The 20,836-nt window shown below is 41.5% G+C and overlaps 3 protein-coding genes and 1 long non-coding RNA gene across 4 annotated transcripts; 3 read left to right on the top strand and 1 right to left on the bottom strand.

Moving 5' to 3' along the window:
• Positions 1-714: 714 nt before the first annotated feature.
• LOC133972694 (C-type lectin domain family 4 member E-like) lies at positions 715-4,279 on the top strand. The gene is made up of 5 exons (XM_062410258.1): positions 715-871; positions 1,103-1,174; positions 3,486-3,637; positions 3,709-3,833; positions 3,912-4,279. Exons 1-5 carry the CDS (start codon positions 715-717, stop codon positions 4,084-4,086), a joined length of 681 nt encoding a protein of 226 aa, XP_062266242.1. The 3' UTR covers positions 4,087-4,279.
• Positions 4,280-7,459: 3,180 nt separating this feature from the next.
• LOC133972696 (C-type lectin domain family 6 member A-like) lies at positions 7,460-9,327 on the top strand. Its single transcript, XM_062410259.1, has 6 exons — positions 7,460-7,469; positions 7,730-7,843; positions 8,072-8,149; positions 8,287-8,349; positions 8,893-9,044; positions 9,121-9,327. Exons 1-6 carry the CDS (start codon positions 7,460-7,462, stop codon positions 9,325-9,327), a joined length of 624 nt encoding a protein of 207 aa, XP_062266243.1.
• Positions 9,328-10,061: 734 nt separating this feature from the next.
• On the bottom strand, positions 10,062-11,372 carry LOC133972133 (uncharacterized). The gene is made up of 3 exons (XR_009924434.1): positions 10,808-11,372; positions 10,593-10,713; positions 10,062-10,495 (listed from the first exon to the last, which is right to left on the bottom strand). It is a non-coding gene; the product is annotated as an uncharacterized LOC133972133 (long non-coding RNA).
• A 626-nt stretch (positions 11,373-11,998) lies between these two features.
• LOC133972697 (C-type lectin domain family 4 member E-like) lies at positions 11,999-15,546 on the top strand. Its single transcript, XM_062410260.1, has 8 exons — positions 11,999-12,156; positions 12,435-12,500; positions 13,233-13,328; positions 13,558-13,617; positions 13,767-13,829; positions 14,739-14,890; positions 14,967-15,085; positions 15,163-15,546. The coding sequence occupies exons 1-8, from the start codon at positions 12,096-12,098 to the stop codon at positions 15,332-15,334; spliced, it is 789 nt and encodes a 262-aa protein (XP_062266244.1). The 5' UTR covers positions 11,999-12,095; the 3' UTR covers positions 15,335-15,546.
• The last annotated feature ends 5,290 nt before the right edge of the window (positions 15,547-20,836 follow it).

Raw genomic sequence — 20,836 nt, forward strand, 5'->3', positions numbered from 1 at the left:
TACGGATGAACCCACTTATTGCAACATCAGTTACTCAGAAACTCAGCGACCTGGTGGGTGATAAACTGCACGGAACTATTTTAACAATCGTGTCACAAGTTTTTAATGGAAATGAAAAGACCCCAAAAAATATTATCGATTTTCATTTCTTCTGGTTTTTGATTGTTGATTCTGAAGACACCAATAATGACCTAAAGACCTTTTCAATATTTTCTGACTTTGTATTATAAGAAAAAATTATCTGCAAATAAAATGATATGGACTTTAGTTAGTTGCAGCCATATTGTTGTGTATACCAAAGTTAAAACAACATTCATGTCTTAAACCTTGAATTCAATCACATAATAAAATGTGTTTTCTGCCTTTGAATGATTTTGACCCTCATGTACATTGCATCAGTTTGAAGCCACTTCTGTGAATAAATGTTCAATAGTTCGAGTAAAAACGAAGTTCAATTCTATTTAAACCATTAAGAGAAGGAGTTAAAACTCTCAGCATGTGTTTCCTGTAAAAAGGTTGAAGAAAAACTAAAATGACGAAGTGACTAAAATATTTATAGTCAACCTCAAAGAAGCAGTCGAGCCTTCTACTTCCTGTCGGCTACACTCGCTCCTGGCTTTTACAAATTCATCTTTAATCTGTTAGGGTTCATTTCTGTTGGTCGACTGTTAAAACTAAAGAAATGAAAGTGGGACTTCATCTTTAAAGACTGTAATGAATATTAGACATTTATCTCCAGCATCTTTCTCTTCAACAGGCTCCAAACAACCTGCAGCATCAAACAGGCGTTCGGGGGTCACATCGGAGCGAGTGGCCCTGCTGGTCCTCAGTGTTCTCCTGGCAGCTGCCGTCATAGCTCTTGGTGTAACCCGTGAGTTTGATTCCTAGAAGTACATTTTGCAGAATAAGTCATAAAATCTGTCCAAACTCTTCTTGAAATTAAACCTTTTGCTTTTAGATGTTTGTTTGTGTTGATGTAAAATCAACAAACGGAATTTAAGAACATTTCAAATTAATGATTCTCCTGCTCGTCATCAAGAACTGACTCGTTTATCAAATGAAGGTTTAACCTTTACTGATGAGATTGTCTTTTTCTAATCAGTTCATGAAAATACTCAAACCAAGAAGAATCTCCAAAAGTTTCAAGAGGAATGTGAGGCAAAACATCTCTCAGGTAAACTTCTTCATTTTGTTTCTGAGGGTTTTAAGGTTTCATCCGCAGCAAGGTCACTTTCTCTTGAAGTAGTTTCTTCACATTTCTGCTTCTTCTCTGTTCAGACGATTCTGATGAACGACTGATGAAAGTTACATTGTGTTTAACAGGAAACCTCAGTGGGACAGAACCATGGAAAGTGGAGCAGACAACTAAACCTCCTTCAGTAAGAGGTAAGTCACACATGAGCTTCTCCTGATGATGATTAAAGAAACAGTGAAGGACTGACGGATACAGTCACTTCAGCTGAGTCTCAGTTCAGCGGCTGCATCCTTCAGAGGTTGCGGTCAACCCGACCCACGAAGGAGGCGTCCTGGTGGGTCGGGAACAGAAACCAGACGTTCTCATCTACAAAGGATTTCCATGGTCCTGTCTGTCCTTACTGCTGTTACCTAGTTGTTCCTTGGTTTATATTAACATTTTGTCTCATTAGATGTTCAGTTAAATTAAAGCTTGATAACGAGAAGCATCGGAAGTCTCAACGCCTGCCGGCTCCATCAACCTTTTGAAAAAGGATTTGTCACCTAAGTGCAATGCATTCTGGGATAGGTTGGGACAGGAAGGATCCACCCGTTGGAGCCTCTGTTTCTCTGGGTTAGACGGATGAATTTGTCGGCCCCATTTGAAGGAGCCTCTGATATGAGACAGCGTAGTCACTGCCCCTGGATTAAGACTCAGCTATTGACTGTAACTGCAGTTGCAGAATAGCTGCCTTGCTCAAGGGCTGTGTACCACCACCCTCTCAAACTCAAATTTTCATCAGTCTTTCAAAACTCTTCACATTCAAAGTCACTGCAGCTTCCAGATCTAAAGTAACCAGTGATTTCTACGGTGGCCCTGAGAGCTCAACGAACAGCAACTTAAGAAAACACATGCAAGTTGACAAAACACAAGCAAAGTAAGACAACATCTTCATCAATTTCACAACACAACACAACACATTACAGAAACGCGCAGCAATAGACGAACGCCCTGCAAATAGACAAACGTGCTGCAAATAGAGAAACGCGCTGCAAGTAGAGGAGAAAACACAACAGAAGTGTTTCCAGAGGACAGCTAAAAGTGATGGACAATGCTGCCACAGGAGACACAAAAACGTCCAATACACCATACAAATTTGGTTCCACACAGGGGTCGGCAACCCGCGGCTCTTGAGCCGAACGCGGCTCTTCAGCCCCTCGGCAGTGGCTGTACAGTACAGTGGTGTTCATATGTTTTGCAAACGCTGAACTAAACAAATCACTTTTCATATTATTAACGTGAACGTAACGATGAACGTGAGTGAACGTCACGTAAATTTGTTTAACCATCATCGTATCAGGCCCTCATGAAATACCAGGAGCGGGCGAGTGTCTGTCTGTTTGGCCTGATAAGATGATGATTTAAAAACTGTACGTGACGTTCACTCACGTTCATCGTTACGTTCACGTTAATAATATGAAAAGTGATTCGTTTAGTTCAGCGTTTGCAAAACATATGAACACCACTGTACTGTACAGCCACTGCCGAGGGGCTGAAGAGCCGCGTTCGGCTCCAGAGCTGCGGGTGGCCAAACCCTTTGTGGAACCAAATTTGTATGGTGTATTGGACGTTTTTTAGCCTGACGTTGTCAGACTCACAATTCTAGTCAGAATGTGAGTCTGAGACCGCTCCATTGGGCTGTGATTATGGGGCGTCTTTCAACTGACCAGGAAATAAAATTCCTCTTCGCTCAATTGGATAGACCTACAACCAATCAGAGCAACGTAGTATGTGACTTATGCTAAGCAACGCATTGTGAGTTATTTACTAACGCCGGGTTCACACCGGACACTTCAGCGCAGCGCCAAGCCTTAAATTACAGCTGGCTCCCATCCACTCCTATGTTAAACCTTTGTGCCGGTCACACCGGAGGCTGAAGCACCGCGCTCCTCAACGGAGCGACTCCAGACCGAACTTCCCGACCTAAAATGTTGTGGGCGGGGCTAAATTTGTCTGGCATCCAGGCTAGACGTTTTTGTGTCTCCTGTGGCAGCAGTGTCCATCACTTTTAGCTGTCCTCTGGAAACACTTCTGTTGTGTTTTCTCCTCTACTTGCAGCGCGTTTCTCTAATTGCAGCGCGTTTGTCTATTTGCTGCGCATTTCTGTAATGTGTTGTGATGTGTTGTGAAATTGATGAAGATGTTTTCTTACTTTGCTTGTATTTTGTCAACTTGCATGTGTTTTCTTAAGTTGCTGTTTGTTGAGCTCTCAGGGCCACCGTAGTTTTCCTTTGCTGTTATCTCTCCAAAGAGGAAACATGTCCGAGGTGCGAGGACGGCTGGGAGCCACATGGAGGAAAGTGCTACTTCTTCTCCTCGGTTAAGTTAACCTGGAATGAGAGTAGAACACGCTGCAAATCAATGGGCGGAGACCTGGTTGTGATAAACAGCAGAGAGGAGCAGGTATAAAACACTGCTGCAGGTCGATGTTCTCATATTTTTATCGTCACAGATAAATCACCTTCTCCTCTCAGAGATTCCTGCAGTCTAGACTGATGAAAAAAATGTGCAAACCTGAGGACGAGTTCTGGATCGGACTGACAGACTCAGAGGAAGAGGGTGAATGGCTTTGGGTGGACGACACACGACTGAATGCAAGGTTTGTTATTGAGAAAACACTTTTACGTGATCTACGTCAGTATGAAGGTTTTCATGGATCCGGTTCTGTGTTTCCCAGTTTGACGTTTTGGTGTGAGGGCGAGCCAAACAACCTGAAAGGGAAGAATCCTGATGGAGAGGACTGTGTGACGATGTGGGCGGAAGACAAAGCCAAGCACCTGAAGACCTGGATCGATCAATCCTGCAAATCATCTCTTAAAAGTATTTGTGAGAATCCAGAAAGAAAAGCATGAGCCTGAATCCAGTTGGATCAGATTGAGCTCGAGTCCTCAGCCACTTTCACAAACTGAGGCATGAAGCTTTATTAATGAAGATCTTCTCCAGACATAAACAATTTCAAATGATATCTAGAGTCTCTTATGTTCTTCAGTTTCCTTGTTATTTTAAAGTGACGTCTACTCCTCCCTCATATAAAATCTATGAATATTAAAGATTATATATAATATCTCCTTCCTTCCTGTTGAGTCTATTCTGAGTGTTTGTGTGAGAAACTAGAGATTGAGAACATCTCAACCTCCTCTTGAAAAATGTTTACTGACATTTATTAATGTGGTGAGAAGTTATTTTGAGTCATTTTCTCATAGACTTCTATAGAAACAACCAGTGGAGTCGCCCTCTGCTGGTCGCTTGAGAGAATACAAGTTTCAGGCACTTCTACGTTGGCTTCTATCTACAGACCTGGAGTCAGTTCTTATTTACACTCAACAGTTTTATCTTAAAACATGAATGAAGAAATATGGTTCCTCTGTGGGTGAGGCAGAGATCCAAGTCTTTCTCTATCCGGAGAGATGGGAAGGAAAATCAAACATAACTTTTCAAAACTTTCTTCTTTATTCCAAATAAAATGACGCAGATCTCAGGTCAGAACTGAAAGTGTTGACGTTCAACCGACTGAAAGGAAACAAACAGTAAAACATGAATGTGCAGCGACTGGAGAGAAGTGAACTGCGTCAGAACCGGAAGTCTTGATGAAGATGTCTCTTCTTCACAGTTTCTATCAGAAAGAATGTCTTTAACAACTAGAACAAGAACATGTGGACGTGGTGTCGTCTGTTGTCCGTTGGGCCGAAGCTCTGCTACCTTCTGTCCTGCAGCTCTCGGACTGTGAGGAGTCGAGTGAGCATGGCCTCCATGGTGTCGCCATCCAGTGGGGAAGAGGAGAACCAGTGGGGGCTACTGGGAACACAGCAGCGATCTGGCCGAAGGAAAAACAAGTCGCTGCGCTGCTTCACCGACTCAGAGCTGAAAGGAAGCAGAGAAAGACGTTTACATTTCAATGTTGGGACCTGGTACTTGGGAACTTCAGTTCGGTCTACATGTGTAGTCAAAAGTCTAAAGCCACACGTCTCTTTTTTCCGGAGAAATCAGAGCCCTAAGAACTCAGTCTCCCAGGGTGCCTCAACGTCACACAGAGGTGTGAAAACTGACCGGAGACACAAGGGTCAACCACTATTGGTCACTCTGGGCCCCATGACCTCTGAGGTCATCGGGCCAATATAAGGCCAAGTCCCCCCCTCTTCAAGACTATTTATTCGATTCCTTGTGATGTTTATAAGTTTGATATGTGTTGCTGTGATATTTTGGTTAAAAGTTATTTGAAATTCATGTTAGTTATGCTCTTCAGTCTTTCCTTGCAGGCCTCTACTAAATTTCTCTAATTTGGCTACAACACAGACACACGCATATCTCAAAACCAATCTCTCTGACCCCCGCTACATGTTGTTGGGAAATGTTTTTTGTGAAAATAAAAATAATAAATGTTACATTTTAACTGCTCAGGCGTCCTCAACTTAAAGTGCGAGTCAGACACTCACCACTTGGAGAGGTAGAACTCATAGAGTCTGACCGGGCAGTGGAGCGGGTTCTCCAGGTTCTCCATCATCTCCAGGACATTCTCCACGTTGTCTTTCTTACCTTTTTTAGCAGGAACTCCGTCTGTGTCAGATAAACATGACAAAGCAAACACAAGAGGAGGTAATGAGATGTGATCTTCTTCATCACTGTTGTGTCTTCAAGTCGTGTTGGTACCTGGCTGAGCTTCAGTGGATGTGGGCGGGTAGAAGCACAGGGAAGTGGTCCGGGTGTGGTTCATGTTGGTTCTGGTGCAGCAGGTGAGCTGGGTGAAGGACAGCTGGCGGTGCTGCTCCATCGTGGTGAAGCCAAAGTACTTGCAGCAGAAGAAGAGTAGGGTGTTGAGGAGGACGATGGGGGAGTACGCCCCCAACTGGACGTAACCTGCCGGGGAGAACAAACAGGATCTCTGAGCAGATCCGAGTTGATCTGAGACAGAAAATAAAAGATAAAGACCTGGACTCGGACTCACCAGCGGCGAGTCCCGTCAACTGAGGCGCGCGTTGATTGGACAAAACTCACTGGATGGGTCATTGTGTAGCATCTGAAAAAGGAGTCATTCCGGAATGTTAAATATGTAAAAAGGTTTATAGGTTTTGTACGTAAGCGTAAACTTAATCCTGAAATTGTTTATTCTATAAGAAATCTCTTCACTTCCTTTGTGAAACATTCAAACTGAATCTCTTCACTCACGTCTGAGACGTCACTGTTAGAAAACAACAAATATCCGTTTTGAACAAAACTTGAGGAAGTGAATTATGTTAATGATCTGGTCTGGAGGAACTACACGTCTTCTTAGAGCCTTCAGCTCATTTGAGTCTGACAGGAAAGATTAGAACAGTTTTCCACCAGGTGTCTGAGAAAACTAAATTTATTTCCAAATTTATCCTCACTGATGGTCTCACAGCAGGAAAATGTCTGGAGCTGAAGTTCTTCATAACATTAAGTTCACAAGAGCACGAGGAAACACAAAAGGTGAGTTTTAAAGTATTATACTGAATTCCGAGTGTACACATTGTTTTATATTATTATTATTATTATTCATTTTAGATGTTAAAACAGTTAGGTGTTCATTTGGAAATTGTTCATTTTCATCAGTCTTTGACTCGGTGGACTTGACTTCCCTGTTTTTCCATTTTGTAAAACTGAAACGTCAGTCTCCAGGATTCGTCCCTTGTATTTTTCTGTTTGACAGAAACATTGACACTTTTACCAGCAGAACATAAATGTACATATATGTATATTTTTGTGTTGCAGAAGCCACACCCTCTACGGATGATCCCGTTTATTGCAACGTCAGTTACTCAGAAACTCAGCGACCTGGTGGGTGATAAACTGCACGGAACTATTTTAACAATCGTGTCACAAGTTTTTCAAAGGAAATGACCCAAACAAAATAGTCTGCCGGTTTTTCATTGTTGATTCTGAAGACACCACTAATGACCTTAAGATCTTTTCAATATTTTCTGACTTTGTATTAGAGGAAAAATAATGAGCAGATCAAATGATAATGGACATAAGTTAGTTGCAGCCATATGGTTTTGTATACTAAAGTAAAAATAACATTCCTGTCCTAAACCTTGACTTCAATCACATAATAAAATGTGTTTTCTACTTTTAATAGATTTAACCCTCATGTACATTGGATCAGTTTGAAGCCCATTCTTGATTAAAATGGAATTTCAATTCTATTTAAAAGATTAAGAGAAAGTGTAAAAAACGATCTGCGTGTGTTTCCTGTACAAAGATGAGAGGATGGTCAGTGGTGTGTGGTTCCAAAAAAATGAGGAAGTGACAGAGAAATATTTATTGTCATCTCCAAAGAAACAGTCGAGCCTTCTACTTCCTGTCGGCTACACTCGCTCCTGGTTTTTACAAATTCATCTTTAATCTGTTAGGGTTGATTTCTATTGGTCGTTGGTCGACTGTAAAAACAAAAGACATGAAAGTGGGACTTCATCTTTAAAGACTGTTATGAATATTAGACATTTATCTCCATCGTCTTTCTCTTCTGCTGTTGAACAGGCTCCAAACAACCTGCAGCATCAAACAGGCGATCGGGAGTCACATCGGAGCGAGTGGCCCTGCTGGTCCTCAGTGTTCTCCTTGCAGCTGCCGTCACAGCTCTTGGTGTAACCCGTGAGTTTGATTCCTAGAAGTACATTTTGATGGATAAGGCATAAAATCTGTCCAAACTCTTCTTGAAATTAAAACTTTTACTTTTTAGATGTTTGTTTGTGTTGATGTAAAATCAACAAACGGAATTTAACAACATTTCAAGTTAATGATTCTCCTGCTCGTCATCAAGAACTGACTCGTCAAATTAATGTTTAACCTTTACTGATGAGATTGTCTTTTTCTATTCAGTTTATGAGAATACTCAAACCATAAAGAATTTCCAAAAGAGTCTCCAAAACCTTCAAGATGAGGCTAAAAATCTCACAGGTAAACTTCTTCATTTTGTTTCTGAAGTTTTAAGGTTTCATCCGCAGCAAGGTCACTTTCTCTTAAAGTAGTTTCTTCACATTTCTGCTTCTTCTCTGTTCAGACGATTCAGATGAAAGTTACATTTTGTTTAACAGGAAACCTCAGTGGGACAGAACCGTGGAAAGTGGAGCAGCCAACTAAACCTCCTTCAGTAAGAAGTAAGTCAGACATTAGCTTCTCCTGATGATGATTAAAGAAACAGTGAAGGACTGACGGATACAGTCACTTCAGCTGAGTCTCAGTTCAGCGGCTGCATCCTTCAGAGGACGCGGTCGACCCGACCCACGAAGGAGGCTTCCTGGTGGGTCGGGAACAGAAACCAGACGTTCTCATCTACAAAGGATTATTTTAACATTTGTCCCATTAGATGTTCAGTTAAATTAAAGCTTGATAACGAGAAGCATCGGACGTGTCAACGCCTGCCGGCTCCATCAACCTTTTGAAAAAGGGTTTGTCACCTAAGTGCAATGCATTCTGGGATAGGTTGGGACAGGAAGGATCCACCCATCGGAGCCTTTGTTTCTCTGGGTTAGACGGATGCATTTGTCGGCCCCATTTGAAGGAGCCTCTGATATGAGAAAGCGGAAAGTTGCAGAATAGCTGCCTTGCTCGCTCTCAAACTCAAATTTCTAAATTCAAAGTCACTGCAGCTTCCAGATTTAAAGTAACCAGTGATTTCCTTTGCTGTTATCTCTCCAAAGATAAAACTTGTCCGAGCTGCGAGGACGGCTGGGAGCCACATGGAGGAAAGTGCTACTTCTTCTCCTCAGTTACTTTAACCTGGGATCAGAGTAGAAAACAATGCAAATCAATGAGAGGAGACCTGGTTGTGATAAACAGCAGAGAGGAGCAGGTATAAAACACTGCTGCAGGTCGATGTTCTCATATTTTATCACATCGTCACAGATAAATCACCTTCTGCTCTTCAGAGATTCCTGGTGTCTAGAGTGAGTGAAAAAAAGGAAAAACCATATGAAATGTTCTGGATCGGACTGACAGACTCAAAGAAAGAGGGTGAATGGATTTGGGTGGATGACACACAACTGGATACAAGGTTTGTTATTGAGAAAAAACTTTTTGTGATCGACGTCAGTATGAAGGTTTTCATGGATCCGGTTCTGTGTTTCCCAGTTTGACGTTTTGGCATGAGGGCGAGCCAAACAACGTGAAAGGGCCTGATCGTGATGGAGAGAACTGTGTGACGATGTGGGAGAAAGACGGAGTCAAGAACCTGAAGACCTGGTTCGATCAATCCTGCAAATCATCTCAAAAAAGTATTTGTGAGAAACTAGAAAAAGCATGAGCCTGAATCCAGTTGGATCAGATTGAGCTCGAGTCCTCAGCCACTTTCACAAACTGAGGCATGAATCTTTGTTAATGAAGATCTTCTCCAGACATAAACAACTTTGAATAATATCTAGAGTCTCTTATGTTCTTCAGTTTCCTTGTTATTTTAAAGTGACGTCTACTCCTCCCTCATATAAAATCTATGAATATTAAAGATTATATATAATATCTCCTTCTTTCCTGTTGAGTCTATTCTGAGTGTTTGTGTGAGAAACTGGAGATTGAGAACATCTCAACCTCCTCGGGAAAAATGTTAACTGACATTTATTAATGTGGTGAGAAGTTATTTTGAGTCATTTTCTCATAGACTTCTATAGAAACAACCAGTGGAGTCGCCCTCTGCTGGTTGGTTGAGAGAATAGAGGATTCACGCATTGGCTTCTCTCTCCTGACCTGGAGTCAGTTCTTATTTACACTCCATAGTTTTATCTTAAAACATGAATGAAGAAATATGGCTTCACTGCGTTTGAGGCAGAGATCCAAGTCTTTCTCTATCCGGAGAGATGGGAATGAAAATCAAACATAACTTTTCAAAACTTTCTTCTTTATTCCAAATAAAATGACGCAGATCTCAGGTCAGAACTGAAAGTGTTGACATTCAACCGACTGAAAGGAAACAAACAGTAAAACATGAATGTGCAGCGACTGGAGAGAAGTGAACTGCGTCAGAACCGGAAGTCTTGATGAAGATGTCTCTTCTTCACAGTTTCTATCAGAAAGAATGTCTTTAACAACTAGAACAAGAACATGTGGACGTGGTGTCGTCTGTTGTCCGTTGGGCCGAAGCTCTGCTACCTTCTGTCCTGCAGCTCTCGGACTGTGAGGAGTCGAGTCAGCATGGCCTCCATGGTGTCGCCATCCAGTGGGGAAGAGGAGAACCAGTGGGGGCTACTGGGAACACAGCAGCGATCTGGCCGAAGGAAAAACAAGTCGCTGCGCTGCTTCACCGACTCAGAGCTGAAATGAAACAGAGGAAGACGTTTACATTTCAGACAGGTCGTTACATCTGAACTGCTCAGGCGTCCTCAACTTAAAGTGCGAGTCAGACACTCACCACTTGGAGAGGTAGAACTCATAGAGTCTGACCGGGCAGTGGAGCGGGTTCTCCAGGTTCTCCATCATCTCCAGGACATTCTCCACGTTGTCTTTCTTACGTTTTTTAGCGGGAACTCCGTCTGTGTCAGATAAACATGACAAATCAAACACAAGAGGAGGTAATGAGATGTGATCTTCTTCATCACTGTTGTGTCTTCACAGTCGTGTTGGTACCTGGCTGAGTTTCAGTGGATGTGGGCGGGTAGAAGCGCAGGGAAGTGGTCCGGGTGTGGTTCAGGTTGGTTCTGGTGCAGCAGGTGAGCTGGGTGAAGGACAGCTGGCGGTGCTGCTCCACTGTGGTGAAGCCAAAGTACTTGCAGCAGAAGAAGAGCAGGGTGTTGAGGAGGACGATGGGGGAGTACGCCCCCAGCTGGACGTAACCTGCTGGGGATCTTGGTGAACTCGGTGGTGAACTGGCTGTAGATCACTTCACTGAATATGTTCTCCATGATATTGTTCTCCAACAGAACCCGCAGACAGACCCTCGTGCTTGTCGGCTATCGCCTCCTTCAGCTGCGCGCTGGGAGCCACATGTCTGCAGCGGAGGAGCAACTTTCACCGGGTCAGTGAAGAGTCGAGAAGCCGGAGACAGCGCAGCAGAGTCGGTCAGAAGAGACGGAGCCTCCGCCCCCTGTCCGCTACCACCGGTTAAACCCCTCCCTCCGTATGGACGATGCGGCGTCTGATTGGCTGTCCCGATGTTCTGTCAACTGAGACACTCGTCATTTTGTGAAATCCGAACAAAGAGTCATTCCGAAATGTTTAATACATAAAAACGTTTCTTTGTTTTCTACTTCAGCATAAACTTAATTCTGAAATTGTTAATTTTATAAGAATGTTTTTTTTTGTTTTAATTAATAATAAAAGATAAAGATTACTTAATTTCTTATTTTAGGAAAAAAAACTAGACAAACAATTGAGATGAAATCTGAAAATAATCCGCTGAATTAAGAAAAACAGTAGAATTATTGATGAATTTATAAATTAATTATGAAAAAGATAGCAGATTTATTTTTCTCCAGTGAATTTAATATGTTTCCATAGTTTTCATTGTTTATATTGTTGAGCATAATCTGCTTAAATTAATTCTCTTTGTGGACAAACTCTATGTAACCCAAAGGGAACACTTCAGAGTCATGTATATAATAGTATTAAAAAGTACTGGGAGATTTGTAATTAATCGAAATAAAACAACTTCTTCACTTCCTTTGTGAAACATTAAAACTGAATAACATCACTCACGTCTGAGACGTCACTATTAGAAAACAACAAATATCCGTTTGAACAAAACTTGAGGAAGTGAATTATGTTAATGATCTGGTCTGGAGGAACTAGACGTCTTCTTAGAGCCTTCAGCTCATTTGAGTCTGACAGGAAAGATTAGAACAGTTTTCCACTTGGTGTCTGAGAAAACTAAATTTATTTCCAAATTTATCATCACTGATGGTCCCACAGCAGGAAAATGGCTGAAGCTGAAGTTCTTCATAATATTAAGTTCACAAGAGCGAGGGGAACCACAGATGGTGAGTTTTAAAGTATAATACTGAATTCTGAGTGTACACATTGTTTTATATTATTATTCATTTGAGATGTTAAAACAGTGAGTTGTTCATTTGGAAATTGTTCATTTTCATCGGTCTTTGACTCGGTGGACTTGATTTCCCTGTTTTTACATTTTGTAAAAATTAAACATTCCAGAAGTCTCCAGGATTCGTCCCTTGTGTTTTTCTGTTTGACAGAAACATGAAGACTTTTACCAGCAGAACATAAATGTACATATATATATAATTTTGTGTTGCAGAAGCCACACCCTCTATGGATGATCCCATTTATTCCAACATCAGTTACTCAGAAACTCAGCGACCTGGTGGGTGATAAACTGCACGGAACTATTTTAACAATCGTGTCACAAGTTTTTCAAAGGAAATGAAAAGACCCCAAAAAATATCATCGATTTTCATTTCTTCTGGTTTTTGATTGTTGATTCTGTAGACACCACTAATGACCTAAATACCTTTTCAATATTTTCTGACTTTGTATTATAGGAAAAAATTATCTGCAAAAAAATGATAATGGACAGAAGTTAGTTGCAGCCATGTTGTTGAGTATACCAAAATTAAAATAACATTCATGTCTTAAACCTTGAATTCAATCACATAATAAAATGTGTTTTCTGCCTTTGAATGATTTTGACCCTCATGTACATTGAATCAGTTTGAAGCCACTTCTGTGAATAAATGTTCATCGATAGTTCGAGTAAAAAGGAAGTTCAATTCTATTTAAAAGATTAAGAGAAGGAGTAAAAACTCTCAGCGTGTGTTTCCTGTACAAAGGTTGAAGAAAAACTAAAATGACGAAGTGACAGAAAAATATTTATAGTCAAACTCAAAGAAGCAGTCGAGCCTTCTACTTCCTGTCGGCTACACTCGCTCCTGGCTTTTACAAATTCCTCTTTAATCTGTTGGGGTTGATTTCTGTTGGTCGTTGGTCGATTGTTAAAACCAAAGACGTGAAAGTGGGACTTCATCTTTAAAGACTGTAATGAATATTAGACATTTATCTCCATCATGTTTCTCTTCTTTTGTTGAACAACCTGCAGCATCAAACAGGCGATCGGGGGTCACATCGGAGCGAGTGGCCCTGCTGGTCCTCAGTGTTCTCCTGGCAGCTGCCGTCACAGCTCTTGGTGTAACCCGTGAGTTTGATTCCTAGAAGTACATTTTTAGAACAAGTCATAAAATCTGTCCAAACACTTCTTCAAACTAAAACTTTTGCTTTTAGATGTTTGATTGTGTTGATGTAAAACCAACAAACGGAAATTTACAACATCTCAAGTTAATGATTCTCCTGCTCGTCATCAAGAACTGACTCGTTTATCAAATGAAGGTTTAACCTTTACTGAGGAGATTGTCTTTTTCTATCAGTTCATGAAAATACTCAAACCAAGAAGCTTCAAGAGGAATGTGAGGCAAAACATCTCTCAGGTAAACTTCTTTATTTTGTTTTTGAAGGTTTTAAGGTTTCATCCGCAGCAAGGTCACTTTCTCTTAAAGTAGTTTCTTCACATTTCTGCTTCTTCTCTGTTCAGACGATTCTGATGAACGACTGATGAAAGTTACATTTTGTTTAACAGAAATACTCAGTAAGACACAGGCGTATAAAGTGGGGCAGCCATGTCAACCTCCTTCAGTAAGAGGTAAGTCAGAAGTCAGAAAGTTTACACATCTTCTGCCGAAAATTTAAAACATACCTCTTCCGAACATACCTTGAATAAAAAAAAAAAAAAAACACTGACAACTTTTGAAACTAACACTTTAGTAGCACTTTGTAGTTTTGCTTTATTTTGAAGAAGTTGTACTTTCTTGATTCTTGTTGTTGTGGGTCTGTACCCTCGGGGTTGAATGCACTTATTGTAAGTCGCTTTGGATAAAGGCGTCAGCTAAATGAAATGTAATGTAAAGTAAGTCACACATGAGCTTCTCCTGATGATGATTAAAGAAACAGTGAAGGACTGAGGGATACAGTCACTTTAGCTGAGTCTCAGTTCAGCGGCTGCATCCTTCAGAGGACGCGGTCGACCCGACCCACGAAGGAGGCTTCAGTTCTGTTACCTATCAACAGAACTGAAGTTAAACAAGATGAGAAATTGTTTAAGCTCCTTTGGTTTATTTTAACATTTGTCCCATTAGATGTTCAGTTAAATTAAACCATGATAACGAGAAGCATCAGACGTCTAAACGCCTGCCGGCTCCATCAACCTTTTGAAAAAAGGGGTTGTCACCTAAGTGCAATGAATTCTGGGAAAGTTTTGGGCAGGAAGGATCCACCCGATGGAGTTTTTGTTTCTCTGGGTTAGACGGATGCATTTGTCGGCTCCATTTGAAGGAGCCTCTGATATGAGACAGCGTAGTCACTGCCCCTGGATTAAGACTCAGCTATTGACTGTAACTGCAGTTGCAGAATAGTTGCCTTGCTCAAGGGCAGTGTACCACCACCCTCTCAAACTCAAATTTTCATCAGTCTTTCAAAACTCTTCACATTCAAAGTCACTGCAGCTTCCAGATCTAAAGTAACCAGTGATTCCTTTGATGTTATCTCTCCAAAGATGAAACATGTCCGAGGTGCGAGGACGGCTGGGAGCCACATGGAGGAAAGTGCTACTTCTTCTCCTCAGTTAAGTTAACCTGGATTGAGAGTAGAAGACAATGCAAATCAATGAGAGGAGACCTGGTTGTGATAAACAGCAGAGAGGAGCAGGTATAAAACACTGCTGAAGGTCGATGTTCTCATATTTTATCACATCATCACAGATAAATCACCTTCTGCTCTTCAGAGAATCTTGGAGTCTAGAGTGATGGAAAAAATGGACAAAGCTGAGTTCTGGATCGGACTGACAGACTCAGAGGAAGAGAGTGAATGGCTTTGGGTGGACAACACACGACTGGATCGAAGGTTTGTTATTAAGAAAACACTTTTTGTTATCAACGTCAGTATGAAGGTTTTCATGGATCTGGTTCTGTGTTTCCCAGTTTGACGTTTTGGCGTGAGGGCGAGCCAAACAACTGGAATGTGACGAATCCTGATGGAGAGGACTGTGTGACGATGTGGGAGAAAGACGGAGCCACGGACCTGAAGATCTGGTTCGATCAACCCTGCAAATCACCTCATGAATATATTTGTGAGAAACCACAAAAAGCATGAGCCTGAATCCAGTTGGATCAGATTGAGCTCGAGTCCTCAGCCACTTTCACAAACTGAGGCATGAAGCTTCATTAATGAGGATCTTCTTCAGACATAAACAATTTCAAATGATATCTAGAGTCTCATATGTTCTTCAGTTTCCTTCTTATGTTAAATTGACGTCTACTCCTCCCTCATATAAAATCTATGAATATTAAAGATTATATATAATATCTCCTTCTTTCCTGTTGAGTCTATTCTGAGTGATTGTGTGAGAAACTAGAGATTGAGAACATCTCAACCTCTTCGGGAAAAATGTTTACTGACATTTATTAATGTGGTGAGAAGTTATTTTGAGTCATTTTCTCATAGACTTCTATAGAAACAACCAGTGGAGTCGCCCTCTGCTGGTTGGGTGAGAGAATACAAGTTTCAGGCACTACTGAATTAGCTTCTCTGTACAGACCTGGAGTCAGTTCTTATTTACACTCCATAGTTTTGACTTAAAACATGAATGAAGAAATATGGCTTCACTGCGTTTGAGGCAGAGATCCAAGTCTTTCTCTATCCGGAGAGATGGGAAGGAAAATCAAACATAACTTTTCAAAACTTTCTTCTTTATTCCAAATAAAATGACGCAGATCTCAGGTCAGAACTGAAAGTGTTGACATTCAACCGACTGAAAGGAAACAAACAGTAAAACATGAATGTGCAGCGACTGGAGAGAAGTGAACTGCGTCAGAACCGGAAGTCTTGATGAAGATGTCTCTTCTTCACAGTTTCTATCAGAAAGAATGTCTTTAACAACTAGAACAAGAACATGTGGACGTGGTGTCGTCTGTTGTCCGTTGGGCCGAAGCTCTGCTATCTTCTGTCCTGCAGCTCTCGGACTGTGAGGAGTCGAGTGAGCATGGCCTCCATGGTGTCGCCATCCAGTGGGGAAGAGGAGAACCAGTGGGGGCTGCTGGGAACACAGCAGCGATCTGGCCGAAGGAAAACAAGTCGCTGCGCTGCTTCACCGACTCAGAGCTGAAAGGAAGCAGAGAAAGACGTTTACATTTCAATGTTGGGACCTGGTACTTGGGAACTTCAGTTCGGTCTACATGTGTAGTCAAAAGCCTAAAGCCACACGTCTCTTTTTTCCGGAGAAATCAGAGCCCTAAGAACTCAGTCTCCCAGGGTGCCTCAACGTCACACAGAGGTGTGAAAACTGACCGGAGACACAAGGGTCAACCACTATTGGTCACTCTGGGCCCCATGACCTCTGAGGTCATCGGGCCAATATAAGGCCAAGTCCCCCCCTCTTCAAGACTATTTATTCGATTCCTTGTGATGTTTATAAGTTTGATATGTGTTGCTGTGATATTTTGGTTAAAAGTTATTTGAAATTCATGTTAGTTATGCTCTTCAGTCTTTCCTTGCAGGCCTCTACTAAATTTCTCTAATTTGGCTACAACACAGACACACGCATATCTCAAAACCAATCTCTCTGACCCCCGCTACATGTTGTTGGGAAATGTTTTTTGTGAAAATAAAAATAATAAATGTTACATTTTAACTGCTCAGGCGTCCTCAACTTAAAGTGCGAGTCAGACACTCACCACTTGGAGAGGTAGAACTCATAGAGTCTGACCGGGCAGTGGAGCGGGTTCTCCAGGTTCTCCATCATCTCCAGGACATTCTCCACGTTGTCTTTCTTACCTTTTTTAGCAGGAACTCCGTCTGTGTCAGATAAACATGACAAAGCAAACACAAGAGGAGGTAATGAGATGTGATCTTCTTCATCACTGTTGTGTCTTCAAGTCGTGTTGGTACCTGGCTGAGCTTCAGTGGATGTGGGCGGGTAGAAGCACAGGGAAGTGGTCCGGGTGTGGTTCATGTTGGTTCTGGTGCAGCAGGTGAGCTGGGTGAAGGACAGCTGGCGGTGCTGCTCCATCGTGGTGAAGCCAAAGTACTTGCAGCAGAAGAAGAGTAGGGTGTTGAGGAGGACGATGGGGGAGTACGCCCCCAACTGGACGTAACCTGCCGGGGAGAACAAACAGGATCTCTGAGCAGATCCGAGTTGATCTGAGACAGAAAATAAAAGATAAAGACCTGGACTCGGACTCACCAGCGGCGAGTCCCGTCAACTGAGGCGCGGGTTAATTGCACAAAACTCACTGGACGGGTCATTGTGTAGCATCTGAAAAAGGAGTCATTCCGGAATGTTAAATATGTAAAAAGGTTTATAGGTTTTGTACGTAAGCGTAAACTTAATCCTGAAATTGTTTATTCTATAAGAAATCTCTTCACTTCCTTTGTGAAACATTCAAACTGAATCTCTTCACTCACGTCTGAGACGTCACTGTTAGAAAACAACAAATATCCGTTTTGAACAAAACTTGAGGAAGTGAATTATGTTAATGATCTGGTCTGGAGGAACTACACGTCTTCTTAGAGCCTTCAGCTCATTTGAGTCTGACAGGAAAGATTAGAACAGTTTTCCACCAGGTGTCTGAGAAAACTAAATTTATTTCCAAATTTATCCTCACTGATGGTCTCACAGCAGGAAAATGTCTGGAGCTGAAGTTCTTCATAACATTAAGTTCACAAGAGCACGAGGAAACACAAAAGGTGAGTTTTAAAGTATTATACTGAATTCCGAGTGTACACATTGTTTTATATTATTATTATTATTATTCATTTTAGATGTTCAAACAGTTAGGTGTTCATTTGGAAATTGTTCATTTTCATCAGTCTTTGACTCGGTGGACTTGACTTCCCTGTTTTTCCATTTTGTAAAACTGAAACGTCAGTCTCCAGGATTCGTCCCTTGTATTTTTCTGTTTGACAGAAACATGAACACTTTTACCAGCAGAACATAAATGTACATATTTGTATATTTTTGTGTTGCAGAAGCCACACCCTCTACGGATGATCCCGTTTATTGCAACGTCAGTTACTCAGAAACTCAGCGACCTGGTGGGTGATAAACTGCACGGAACTATTTTAACAATCGTGTCACAAGTTTTTCAAAGGAAATGACCCAAACAAATATTCTGCCGGTTTTTCATTGTTGATTCTGAAGACACCACTAATGACCTTAAGACCTTTTCAATATTTTCTGACTTTGTATTAGAGGAAAAATAATGAGCAGATCAAATGATAATGGACATAAGTTAGTTGCAGCCATATGGTTTTGTATACTAAAGTAAAAATAACATTCCTGTCCTAAACCTTGACTTCAATCACATAATAAAATGTGTTTTCTACTTTTAATAGATTTAACCCTCATGTACATTGGATCAGTTTGAAGCCACTTCTTGATTAAAATGGCATTTCAATTCTATTTAAAAGATTAAGAGAAAGTGTAAAAAACGATCTGCGTGTGTTTCCTGTACAAAGATGAGAGGATGGTCAGTGGTGTGTGGTTCCAAAAAAATGAGGAAGTGACAGAGAAATATTTATTGTCATCTCCAAAGAAGCAGTCGAGCCTTCTACTTCCTGTCGGCTACACTCGCTCCTGGTTTTTACAAATTCATCTTTAATCTGTTAGGGTTGATTTCTGTTGGTCGTTGGTCGACTGTAAAAACAAAAGACATGAAAGTGGGACTTCATCTTTAAAGACTGTTATGAATATTAGACATTTATCTCCATCGTCTTTCTCTTCTGCTATTGAACAACCTGCAGCATCAAACAGGCGATCGGGGGTCACATCGGAGCGAGTGGCCCTGCTGGTCCTCAGTGTTCTCCTGGCAGCTGCCGTCACAGCTCTTGGTGTAACCCGTGAGTTTGATTCCTAGAAGTACATTTTGCAGGATAAGGCATAAAATCTGTCCAAACTCTTCTTGAAATTAAAACTTTTACTTTTTAGATGTTTGTTTGTGTAGATGTAAAATCAACAAACGGAATTTAACAACATTTCAAGTTAATGATTCTCCTGCTCGTCATCAAGAACTGACTCGTCAAATTAATGTTTAACCTTTACTGATGAGATTGTCTTTTTCTATTCAGTTTATGAGAATACTCAAACCATAAAGAATCTCCAAAAGAGTCTCCAAAACCTTCAAGATGAGGCTAAAAATCTCACAGGTAAACTTCTTCATTTTGTTTCTGAAGTTTTAAGGTTTCATCCGCAGCAAGGTCACTTTCTCTTGAAGTAGTTTCTTCACATTTCTGCTTCTTCTCTGTTCAGACGATTCAGATGAAAGTTACATTTTGTTTAACAGGAAACCTCAGTGGGACAGAACCGTGGAAAGTGGAGCAGCCAACTAAACCTCCTTCAGTAAGAAGTAAGTCAGACATTAGCTTCTCCTGATGATGATTAAAGAAACAGTGAAGGACTGACGGATACAGTCACTTCAGCTGAGTCTCAGTTCAGCGGCTGCATCCTTCAGAGGACGCGGTCGACCCGACCCACGAAGGAGGCTTCCTGGTGGGTCGGGAACAGAAACCAGACGTTCTCATCTACAAAGGATTATTTTAACATTTGTCCCATTAGATGTTCAGTTAAATTAAAGCTTGATAACGAGAAGCATCAGACGTCTCAACGCCTGCCGGCTCCATCAACCTTTTGAAAAAGGGTTTGTCACCTAAGTGCAATGCATTCTGGGATAGGTTGGGACAGGAAGGATCCACCCATCGGAGCCTTTGTTTCTCTGGGTTAGACGGATGCATTTGTCGGCCCCATTTGAAGGAGCCTCTGATATGAGAAAGCGGAAAGTTGCAGAATAGCTGCCTTGCTCGCTCTCAAACTCAAATTTCTAAATTCAAAGTCACTGCAGCTTCCAGATTTAAAGTAACCAGTGATTTCCTTTGCTGTTATCTCTCCAAAGATAAAACTTGTCCGAGCTGCGAGGACGGCTGGGAGCCACATGGAGGAAAGTTGTACTTCTTCTCCTCAGTTACTTTAACCTGGGATCAGAGTAGAAAACAATGCAAATCAATGAGAGGAGACCTGGTTGTGATAAACAGCAGAGAGGAGCAGGTATAAAACACTGCTGTAGGTCGATGTTCTCATATCTTATCACATCGTCACAGATAAATCACCTTCTGCTCTTCAGAGATTCCTGGTGTCTAGAGTGAGTGAAAAAAAGGAAAAACCATATGAAATGTTCTGGATCGGACTGACAGACTCAAAGAAAGAGGGTGAATGGATTTGGGTGGACAACACACAACTGGATACAAGGTTTGTTATTGAGAAAAAACTTTTTGTGATCGACGTCAGTATGAAGGTTTTCATGGATCCGGTTCTGTGTTTCCCAGTTTGACGTTTTGGGTTGGCAAGGAGCCAGATGACTGGACAGGGGAGAATCGTGATGGAGAGGACTGTGTGAGGATGGGGGAGAAAAACGGAGCCGCAGACCTGAAGACCTGGATGGATAGATCCTGCAAATCGGATCAAAAAAGTATTTGTGAGAAACCAGAAAAAGCATGAGCCTGAATCCAGTTGGATCAGATTAAGCTCGAGTCCTCAGCCACTTTCACAAACTGAGGCATGAACCTTTATTAATGAAGATCTTCTCCAGAAATAAACAACTTTGA

Source organism: Platichthys flesus, chromosome 17, assembly GCF_949316205.1.
Source record: "Platichthys flesus chromosome 17, fPlaFle2.1, whole genome shotgun sequence".
Classification (NCBI taxonomy): domain Eukaryota; kingdom Metazoa; phylum Chordata; class Actinopteri; order Pleuronectiformes; family Pleuronectidae; genus Platichthys; species Platichthys flesus.